Here is an 11,475-nt window from a genome sequence, read left to right on the forward strand (position 1 = left end):
CCCATCTGACCACTAAATATGCTACCTATTTCACATTTAAAGGTTTTCGAACGAATATACATACCATAAGCGAGGACAGGATCAAAGTATTCATTTTCCGGCCTGATTTGCCACCCCTCCATTGTTGCTTCAATGTCGATGATACCCAAACCCGACAAGTAGGAATTAACTCTCTTGCTCTTCTCCCTCCGCAAAGATCCTCAAGAGAAGATGAAAATGGGTAAGGCTGTTGCTGTGAAGTTTCGACTAGCAGTTGGGTTGGGTTAGGAAAATGGAGGGAATGTAGAGGAGTTGTGCCATTTTTGTTTAGAATATGCGGACAAAAATGCCCTTTGAAGAAACACACTTGCATTCGTGTGAATTGGTCCTCCGGTTGCAAAACCGGAGAAACTGGATAAAAGGGCCACGATTTCCCACTTTTACAAGTTCAAGGGCTTAAAGTCATCAAAAAATAGATTAGGGGCTTAATTTTACCTGGACAAAGAGTTAAAGGGCCAATTAGATAATTTGCCCTAACTTCAATGGCCCTTTTTTTTTTTAATTTCTTTCTCGATGGACTAGATCATTTATCGGTCCTAAGTCTTTCCAACATTCCTGGTACTTCACTGGGGCAGACGTGCGGATCGTGTCACTTGGATTCTACTGGAGTGAATCCAACCAAGGACTTAGACACTTGCACCAAACAAGCTCTAGTTGAACTCAGTAAGGTGAGCTGTTCATCTTTAAAGTCAAATTGTATTCTTTTTTTTTTTTGGTTTTTTTTTCCTAAGATCTTGTCATGACTTAGTACATCAAATGTTAGACTATACTTGTGAACTATTTCATTTCCAAGAAAGAATAGGAAGGAATGTTAATTTTAATAATTCTCACATATTTAATTAAACTCAATTTGCAGTAGAGTGATTAGCGCTACTATTATTTCTTTAAAAACTTTTAAGAGTTATTATACATGTTGCCTATATTCGATTCAATCAAGAGACTTTTAGAAAATCCTAGCCATGGAGATGGTCATGATATAATTAGAAAAAGTACAAAAATTTCACTAGAGAATATTGGGGAAAATGGCCAATTTAGTGTTTAAACCTTTTTACTAAAACCAATTTCTTCCTTTAATTTTTATTTTGGCCAATCTAATCCTCAAACTTTAATTTTGTATCTCATTTGATCCTCTTATAGTGGCGCTGCCAACTAAAATTTTATCACAACAAAAACCAGCAACTAATCAATGGCATTTTAGGAACTACAGGCCAGGATTCAATTAAAAAAAAAAAGAAGAAAATAAAACTTTCCAACAAACAAGGTAGAAAACTAATTTTCCATTAAGTTTGGGACGAACACATAAATCATCATTTTTCCCGAAGATAAGTATCCATTTTCAATCATTCCTTTTATCACTTTTACCGCCTTTTATTCACCGTCCATACTGCTACTTACCTACGAAATTAATTAATCACTTTTGCACAGCATAACGACAAGAACAATTTACCCTAACTACCAACGCATACATCAACGCGTTAACATACATGCTTTGTCCTGGGAGTTACGCTACTGATGTCCAATCCAAGCAAAGCTGCACATTGGACATCAGTAGCGTAGCGTAACTCCAAGACAAGCATAAGGTATATTTTTTATGCTATTTGCTTAGATTTGGCAGAGAGTTTGTCATTGCATAAAGTATGAACCGAAGAGCATAACATAAATCTGGAAACTATTCCATTTAACTCATTTTCTTCGCTGCAATAGCAAACCAATATTGTTGCATTGTAGCAGAAGCTCAATTTTACCAGATTAATCTCCCTGTATTTAAAAAAAAAAAGAAAAAAAGAAGCTCAACCTCAGCATCAGCAACTTCGCAACAAATATGTTGATTGAGCAGCAATTAAATCCCCATATATATATGATTGTGGGCCATTACCTAGTTGAGGAATCATAGTAGGATCAATACCTGTGATTCAGCTGGTTGGCTACTTTTCCATACTACAACCATCCATACTGCAAGATTAGTACGAATAGTTTCAACGTGTTAAATCAAAATGTCATTTATACAATGGGAGGTCAACGGGTTACCACCATCTTGAAAGTTGGAAGGTAAACCTGTGTGCCAGGGGTACTTCATAAACTATTAAGGGATGATCCAACTCTTTCTTAATCGAGATAACTCAGGCCGAGTTGTGGTTGAAAGTTGGAAGGTAAGCCTGTGTGCCATGGGTACTTCATAAACTATTAAGAGATGATCCAACTCTTTCTTAATCGAGATAACTCAGGCCGAGTTGTGGTTGAGGTACATAATTTAGACAGAAGCAGCAAGCCACTCATTTACTTATCCTAAGTGCTGGTCCAACCCGCATCAATTGTCCACCTACACAGTACAAACAGGTTACCACTCGGTAGTAGTCAATAATCTTGGTAGCCAGTAATTTTGTGCATATGGAGTCACTAGTCACCACATTCTCGGCTTCATTCAATTTTTAGCCTGGGCAACATGATCAAGTAGGCTGTAAGTACGTGCGTAGGGAGTTAGGGAACCCTTCTTGTAATTTTTATTGTTTCTCCAGTGCCTTTGACAAGTTAAACATGCTTTCTGTCTATATATTTTTTTTAACTGACACAGTAACTATTCGTTTAATTGTCTCCAGATTTTGCACCATTCAGATTTATGTTAACATTTCGAGATATCCAAGTAGAAGGCAAAGAGAGATGTCGGGAGCTACAGGCAAAATACATGGCTCCAGTTGCACAAACAAAATGAAAAAATGCATACCCATATGGATTTTTCCTCTTCTTTTTCTGTCTCATCGTTCCTGAACTGCGGAATGTTGTTGTCCGATACAGTTTGCTGCAGTTTTATTATTTAATTGAAAACATTTTGAGTCAATGGTTGTTGAAAATGTAGCAATTGCAAGGACTGCAATGATAAAGCTCTGCGAAACGAGAAACTCAAGTAGTGTTATGGAAAAAGGGAAACAAATGCAGTTAAGATTCCTAGTAAATTTGTCTGTAGCAAAACTGTCGTATCAGAATCTCTTTCCAGCTATGAGGCTTGAAAAAATTAGAAGTTAATTTATGAGCAAGGTTTTTCATCAAATTCCCATACTGGTGTGCTCAGAAAGGAGAGGTTGATCAATAACGCTTGGATTTCTATCGGCTTACCAATATTAGTTCATGAAAGGATTGAATACTTTGCCGACTTTGAGACACTCTATCCTACAATTGAAAGCTTTCTAGATGTCCTCAATTGAAGTCCTCAAATGACACGAACGGCACAAATTGGTTCTGCAGCCTCAAGCTTTTCAATAATTCTGTGAAGATTCATTTCAGTTCTAAGTACTTGCTATAATGGTGAGCCGGTCTCCTTGTGTTGCAGTTTCCACTTTTCTAATGCATTTTTCCTCCAGTGATTCGCTGCAACAGGAGAACAATATTTAGTTGATCAGAGGGAGTGAATATAATCTAACCCATTACACCAATTTGTCTTGCTTTCCAACCTTCCCTACTTTAAGGTTAAACAAGCAACAGTAGAAAAGCAAAGGCCAAATATATACTATGCCTTTTTCAAAATTGGTTTTCTTCGGACAATCAATTGAACTAGCGCACATTTCAATAGCACCATTGTCACAAAGAAAAGCGTATGGACTGGACCTGTAGAACACATGCCAAATGTAAGGAAGTTGAGTACCAAACGAGCATTTTCAGGTTCTTTATTTAGTCGTACCAAACGATTTCAGACTTTATTCAAACAGTTGTATACCATCCCGTATTGTTGTTTCTTTATTTGAGAACTCCCTTGATTCCACTTCCTGTGAATTGGACATCAAGATAATTCGAGACAACAACGCAACATTCTTTCTCCTTACTCTTTAACGGTTATCATTTCAAACATCAAAAAAAGTGTGAAATGATATTTAAAAAAAAAAAAGGAACAGAAATTCTTTTTGCTTGTTTCCATCGCTAAATAAACAATGATCAACAATTAATGCTCACCCGAAGTTTTGATACAATGTCTGATACTAAATACCACGTATAGTTTTCCCTCTCTCTCTCTCTCTCTCTCTCTCTCTCTCTCGCTCTCTCTCTCTTTTTTTTTTTTTTGTTTGTGGGTTGACGTGTAACAAAAAATCCTGATACAACAATCCTGTTATGTGCTGTCAGTTGCATATTTACACGTATTGCCGGTATTGGAATCCTTTCAAGATACTATGGAGAACTTAAGGCAGTATTGTCCGAATGGCTGTAGAATTTTCATCAGTTGCATCTGGCCTGGAAGACTTCAGTGCTGGTATAGAGTTGTTTCCTCGCTTCTGCCTGTATGAGCCCTGAAGAGTAGCATAATTATTTCATGGGGCAAATCGTCAAAGGATGTTTTTGTGACTTCTCTTTCGTTCTTTTTTCTTTTGACTTGAACTGATCACACTGGTGATTCAGTTGCTTGCCTGCTTTTCCATATAATTGGTGCTACAACCATCCATACTGCAAAATAAATACGGATAGTTCAACATGTTAATGGTAAGGTCTTTATTCATGCAATGGGAGGTAAAAGCTACATACTTTCATCATACAAGGGTAAAGCTACGGGTCATGGTACTTTATAAGAGATGATCCAACTGTTCCTAAATAGAGATAATTGAGGACTGACTTTTGGTTTAGGCACTTACTGTAGACACAAGCAGCTAGCCATTCGTTTACTATCCTCACCCAACTGCTGGTCCAACCCACATCAATAGTCCATCTACACAGTGCAAATAGGTTGTCAGCAGGTAGCAGCTAAATCTTGGCAGATAGCAATTTTCTCCACATGTAGTCACTCATCAGCACATTCTTTTTTTTTTTTTTTGGGTCCAGCACATTCTTCATGCAATTTTTAGTCTAGAAGCAACTTGATCAAGTGCACAGTAAATACATATTTAGGGAGCCCTTCTTGCAATTTTAATTGTTCCTGGCATGCATTTGAATACCACAAGTTAAACATGCTTTCTGTTTTAGCTAACAAAAACCTTATTACTAGAAATTGGAAGGTTTTTTTGCTTAAGTGTCTCCAGATCTTGCACCATTCACAGTCTTTGAAAGCTTTTGGGATATCCAGATAGAAGACAGAGAGATGTAGGAAGATGCAGAACCTTACTTTTTCATGGAGTGATGAGTGTTCCAACCAATTAGAAGCATGGCAAAGTACATGGCTCCAGTTGCAAAAACAAAATGAAAAAACGCATAGCCATATGGAACATCGTCTTTCTCTGCCTCATCCTTCCTGAACTGCAAAATTTTGTTGTCAGATATAGTTTGCCTCAGTTTATTAATTAATTGAAGTAAGTTTGAGTGAGAAAAACCTGAAAACATTTTGAGTCAATGCCAGTTGAAAATGTAGCTATTACAATTGCGAGGACTGCGACAATAAAGCTCTGCAAAATGAGAAACTCAATTGTTAGGGGAATAAAGGAGGAAATAAACGCATTAAAATCATCTTTTTAGCATAACAATTGTAGCAGAAACTCTTTACAGATATAAGACTTGAAAAAACTAGAGGTTCATCAGCAAGGATTTTCTTCAAATTCTGCTACTTGGGTTCTCAGATGGGAGAGGAGATGAATTTTGCTTGGATTTTTAATAAATAGCAAATATTATTTCATGAAAGGATCAAAATTTTCGCGTAGTTGAGGAGTAAATTAATCCTACTATTGAAATCTTTCTAGATGTTCAGATCTGCTCAAATGACACAACCAGCACGTATTGGTTTGCAGCCTCTAGCTTCTTAATAATTGTTGTGAAGATTCATTTCAGTTCTAAATACTTACTATAATGGTGAGCCAGTCTCCTTTTATTGCAGTTTCCGCTTTTCTAATGCATTTTTCTTCCGGTGGTTCACTGCAACAGGAGAATAATGTTCAGTTCGTCAGAGGTGTAATACTAGAAACAAGATCGATGAAAATCTTCTGTATATTACATTATGAAGAAATTTCTAAGCGCTTGCTAGAGCTGAAGCATGAATTAGAACATTGGATATCTTGCAAAGCCAGCATAGCAAGTTTTTACCATTTTGCAATGGGTAAAGAGCAAGAACAGTATAAGAACACATGCTATTCCGTGCCCCTATTTGGAAGCCAGCAATTTGAAGAAGGATGCAAAAAGTTAAAGAAAATTGTCAAGTGGTTATTACTTATAACATACCTCCTAATGGCCGACCAGCAGAGGAACACCACATACAACCCCATAAGTCCTGGAGTCAAAAAGCCCGCGTTTATCTGTTTCGTAGAGCACACATGATTTAAGTAGTGAATGGTTATTGAACAAGAATAATTTGAAGGATAGAACAATAACAGTATCTTACTTTGGGGTGGAGAGAGACACTGGTCATGAGCTGGAGAAGTACTAGTGTCCAGGTGATGAAGAAAATGTTAAGTAGGCAGGACGGTTCTGGAGTATACCAAATGTACATCAAAATGATCCCAATTATGCAAACGACATATGCTGTTGTTGCAAGTAACATAATGTGGATTTGGCTGTGCAACAACATCAATAATTTTCCATTAGATCTTATATTAAAATCTCATTAGATTAATGACCCCATGATGTAGCATGACACAGTTGTGACCAGAGTAAAGCATGCCTAATTCCAAATGTGACACTCAGTTTTTGTGGATGCATCTGCACAAAGAAGTAACGTACCATCTATCTGAATACTTTTCAGATTGGCAACAATCATTTAGCCATGTAATAAAACTGATTATACTGATTAGCTGGATTAGCAAAAATACCCTGCATAATAAATCAGAGAAAATTAGCGTCACCATAGATGTTGCAGAATATGTCAGTTTATCGCAAAGTTGACTCAGATTTCATAGGAAGCTATTTGGCAGAAAAACGTACCCAGCACCAAAATGTGCAACTTCCCCTGCCAAATGTACAGTAATTAAACATGAAGTTACAAATTTATGGAACCAAAATAAGTTTTTATGATGAGATACTTTAGAATAAGGAAATTAAAGTTTTTATTTCAGGAAATGCTCACCATAAAGTGAAATGACCTCAGCAGGAAGTAGAAAAGGCAGGATAATCAGCATCATCATCATGAAGATCTTAGCAGACCACCAACCAGAATGCCAGAACTCTCTACGCTCATTTAACTTTGAAGTACCAGCAGTAGAGAGAAACATTACAAAGTAGAACATCTTAAAGTGGTGTCAAGGCTACCATTAGGCTAAGAGAACAGGCATAAAGATTATCACAAACAAGTGAAGATTGGTTTGAATTCAACATCTCCACAAGTAAAGTTGTGCACTCGTTGAAACATTGATTTACTCAATAGAACCTCCAATTAAGGGCTTTAGAAGCCTCAATAGGAAGAGGATCTTGAATGAGAGTAATAGGTGCCAATACATGCACCAATTTCTGCATTGTAAAGGTGGATAGCCTAATCTGTGAACTTATTGCTTACTACCTGTTCCTGGTACATTCTCTTTAAGTCTCTTTTCTATCCTGAAGAACCTTCCACGTCCAATTGAAAGGTTGTGTATTGCGAAATTAAAGCTAAAAAGATTGCCATTTATCCAATAGAAGTAACTAAGCAGATTATCTGTCAGGAACCTTATTACTCCTTATGCAAGTAGCCTCTGTTATCTTATGAACAAAACTCCCCAAAGAATAAGGACTTAAAAAAGGATACAAAGCATCCCATGCTCACTCTCAATACTCCTTCTGCTCCTAAACAATCTTTCCCTCCCTCGCATTCTTTCAGTCCTGCAGTTACATAGAACATGTTAGCCTGCACAATTTGGTTGAATATTAATCTTACTGGAGACGATCTGAAAGTAATGGCAGAATGTGTTATGGGTTGCAGGCTTTTCCATCTCTATGTGTAACGCTTAGGCAAACACTACATCTTTGGCATAAAATGAAAGACAGAGAAGAAGGTACTACTACAGCCACTTGAGACAATGTAGAAAAGGAATTATAGATTGAAGAATCCAGACGTCTTACTCCGCATTTCTGCCAGTACACTGTGGCCATAATCACGAACAGCCCATGCAAGCAAATTTGCAACAAGGAATATCAAGCCATAGACATATCTAGCCATCCAAGGATTGGAACCATGGCAGAATTGACTAAACCAAGAGCCCTCCACAAGCTTGGCATACCTATCCTTGATGCTTTTTGTTGTGCCCTCCATCTCAACTTTGACACTTGGCAAAGAGTTTGTCATTGCACAAAGCATGAATGGAGAAGCCAGAAACAAATTGTTGAATTTATTCCATCAGTTGATCTTCTTCGCCTGCAATGGCAACCAATGTTTTTGCATGACAGTGGGAAACTCGAAAAACAATATGGTGTCCCAGCCAAGCGGGGCAAAGTTCACGAATACTGAATGAGTCATACACGTCAAAGGACAAAACTGCCAGATGAGAAACTGCGATATTTACATTATTGTTTTTGGGTGAAAGAAAATTCTCTTAAACATGAAATCTACAATCCGGTTATAGTGTCCGCCGCCAAAGATAAAGGTTCAAGAAAAGTTACTTTTAGGCTGCAGAAGAGGAAAATTACACGGAAGTCTATTCAAAGTGGCGAAAATTTTGGAGTTAAGCATAGCAGCGAGAAGCTCATGTCCAACAATCGGTCGGTCGTATGTAACCAAGTGTAGAACGTAATTGTTGATTGAGCCGGTTAAGGTCGATTTATGACCTAAATCAAAGCTAGATCAAAATGGTCAAACATAATTTGACCTCTCCTAATTTATTCCCAATACTAACTAGCGCTTATTTCTTTCATTAACAAGTTAATAAGCAATTAGTCAACAAGGAATGAGCAGGTTTAAATCAAATGGGACTTTGAAAACATTGACCAACCAAAGGATGACATTGAAATTCTTGCCCTCAGGCCTCAACCGTCTGTCTAATCCACAAAAGTTTTATGCTAACGCCTAATTCCTAACTCAATTTCTTATGGTAATGGACAACTCCTAATTATAACATGAGCCGAGTAACGCCTAATTATAACAACTTATAATAATTATATAACGTCTAATTCCTAACGTCTTATAATTCCATCTTATCTTTAAAAGGTAAATACTAATCCAAACGACTTTCCGGAGACGTGCGTGTTCGAGTTTTCATCCACCACCTAAAAGAGAAAGAGCACCACCACCACGCAGTAGTAATGCATTTCCCACCTGTTTCTGCTTCCTTTCTATTACGTCTACTTGTCTTCTTCTACCTCCAGACCTAGCTCAAAAAAGCCCATAAACTAAAATTATTTTTTTTTACCATTATTTTGCAGGGAGGGCATTCATGATTATCATGCTTAATTCGCACCTCCATGAAAACAATCCCTTGCATTTTTAATAGTGCACAGCCGAAGGATGCGTCTATCTCATAAATAACAAGAGATTTTTTTTTTTTTTTTTTTTTTTTAAAACGAAAGCTGTTTGAAACTTTATGGATATAGTAGGTAAAATTGGAGTTTTTTTAAGAAAAAAAATAGGACGAGAAAAGGATGTGGAATCAGAGTAAACATGGAATTTTAGGAAATGGACCAATGGTGTGGCTAATTTGCCAATACAAATTAAATATGAATGAAGAAATGTCGAATTCCACCTTTTTTTTTCCTTACTTTTTCTGATGAAGCGATTTCTTGGGGTGGTGTTTTTAATTTCTAAAGTCTGCATGCGGCTGTCAGAAGACAATAATCCGTCCAAGCAAATTAAGCAGAGAACAGGGAGATAAATTTAGTGCCCGTATTGCTTGGATTGTCGCCAAAGGCAAGAATCAACGACTAAATTGAGGGGGGAAAAAAGAAAAAAGAAAAAAGAAAAAAAAGAAAGAAAGCAGAAGAACAGTGTAGAAAAAATGGCTGTGAAAGATAAATCATGCAGCGCAGAAAAAATAAAGCACAAGAACCGTTGGAACCAGTGACGAAGATCAAATCCATTGGCAAACGTACCTGAGGAGGAGGAGAGGAATTTGGACGAAGCTCTTCAGAAATACGACTAGTGTAATAAATTTGATGATCCCAAAAAAAAAATGAATCAAAAGAATACTTGTTGATCAAGCGCTACTACATAGAAACGAGGAATTGATCGACAGCCACCCCCTTTTTTCTTACGCTCTATCTCTCTCTACATATCTCTTTCCGTATCTTTTTGGCACCGGCGTTGAATCAATACATGGAAAGAGAGATAAAGATGACAGAGAGACTAATTCCCACGATTACTAATTATTTTTGAGCTCTTTTTCTTCACTTTTGTCATTCTCTTGTCTCCAAACTGTACATAAAAAGGAGAAAAAGAGGCGTAGGAAGAGAATGTGGGGGGTCTGGCTTTGTTAACGTTGGGTGGCAGAACTCAGAAGAGAAGAGTAGAATTGTTGTTTTCTTTTCTGTTTCCCGCCGAAGGCTTTATATTATATTATGTTTATGTGGTGCGGTGCGGGGGTCTGTCTGACTTCTGAGGACTCTCTAACTGATGAATTTTGGTGGCCGATGGATCGTTGTATCTTACAAGGCTTAAATTACTTTAGCCAGACACTACTGCTTCCACTTTTCCATATCCGCAATAATGATAAATGCTTCACTGCACCACCTATCACAACTGTTTCATGCGTTCAAGCATCATCCTGCTTGAACCCTTTTTTTTTGGTCGACCCTTTTTCCAATTCGCATGCTATATTAGCATGAAACTATCACCATTATTATTAATTATTAGCACTCATTGTTGTTATTATTGTTCCACCATTTTGTTTTTTTTTTCCTTTTCGTTTCTTTCTGATTAGATCGCTTCGGAGAATAAAATGAAGAAGGTTCTTGTTTTGTTTTCAGAAAAACTATTTCCACTTTGAATGCGTTCATGTTTAAAGTAAGAAATAAATGTTTTTACTCTACAGACTTATGGGATAACATACAGAAACAATTTGCAGAGGTGCAAATTAATGGAGGAAAAAATACACTTTAAAATTGTCACGAGAATTTAATGAGTAGTTTAGAGTTAGGCGGGAGATTCAACAGGGACATTTGCCCACCCTCGCCTGAATTATTTCCAAATAAATGTAATTGTTAAGATGCTTTACAGTAGTAGTATATTTCATGTCTATACTTTTTTTTTTTTTTGTGGCCCAGTAAGTAGTACTACTTGGCAAAACATTTAGTATTACTTTTGTCTTGTGGCATGTACAGTAGTTGAAGCATGGGCCTAAAAGCATAAAGCTCCCAAAGCAAATGATTAAAAGGAAGTGTGGATGGGATTATAACTTCAACAGTTAGCAATAATTGTCACTTGACTTTAATGACTGTGTGCGGGTCATGTGCCAAACACTAAAAAAGGTTGCTTCCTGCTTCAATCCAATTCTCAACAACATCCCATTTTTACTTTAAGCCTTTAAGGTAAGACACTGAATCACTCTGTAGAATGGGGGGGGGGGGGGGTAAAACTTAATAGCAGGTGGATTCAACAGCAATCCAGCACAAACAGCGGGGATTCTGGTTATGAAAAGG

At 37.2% G+C, this 11,475-nt stretch overlaps 1 protein-coding gene across 2 annotated transcripts; it reads right to left on the bottom strand.

Moving 5' to 3' along the window:
- Nucleotides 1-3,917: 3,917 nt before the first annotated feature.
- Nucleotides 3,918-10,530, bottom strand: LOC113694677 (uncharacterized). Of its 2 annotated transcripts, XM_027213530.2 has the most exons (13): nucleotides 9,931-10,530; nucleotides 7,972-8,263; nucleotides 7,658-7,731; nucleotides 7,004-7,163; nucleotides 6,862-6,886; nucleotides 6,661-6,750; nucleotides 6,323-6,494; nucleotides 6,163-6,236; nucleotides 5,790-5,859; nucleotides 5,325-5,396; nucleotides 5,120-5,250; nucleotides 4,653-4,726; nucleotides 3,918-4,467 (listed from the first exon to the last, which is right to left on the bottom strand). In XM_027213530.2, exons 2-13 carry the CDS (start codon nucleotides 8,204-8,206, stop codon nucleotides 4,406-4,408), a joined length of 1,239 nt encoding a protein of 412 aa, XP_027069331.1. In that variant the 5' UTR covers nucleotides 8,207-8,263; nucleotides 9,931-10,530; the 3' UTR covers nucleotides 3,918-4,405. The 2 variants fall into 2 exon arrangements, 1 of the variants encoding a protein (XP_027069331.1); XR_003449448.2 differs by lacking the exon at nucleotides 3,918-4,467 and having other exon boundaries at nucleotides 4,679-4,726; nucleotides 5,120-5,245.
- Between the last annotated feature and the right edge of the window lie 945 nt (nucleotides 10,531-11,475).

The sequence above is a fragment of the Coffea arabica genome, chromosome 6e, assembly GCF_036785885.1.
Source record: "Coffea arabica cultivar ET-39 chromosome 6e, Coffea Arabica ET-39 HiFi, whole genome shotgun sequence".
NCBI classification, from domain to species: Eukaryota; Viridiplantae; Streptophyta; class Magnoliopsida; order Gentianales; family Rubiaceae; genus Coffea; species Coffea arabica.

Bases quoted from the DNA above. Each gene is read 5' to 3' on its own strand.
- LOC113694677 (XM_027213530.2), bottom strand. From the start codon at position 8,206: ATGCTTTGTGCAATGACAAACTCTTTGCCAAGTGTCAAAGTTGAGATG. The intron at 5,860-6,162 runs GTATGTTATAAG...CTCCTGTTGCAG, and splicing joins TGCTGGTCGGCCATTAGGAG to TGAACCACCGGAAGAAAAAT. The intron at 4,727-5,119 runs GTAAGGTTCTGC...TGCACTGTGTAG, and splicing joins ACTCATCACTCCATGAAAAA to ATGGACTATTGATGTGGGTT.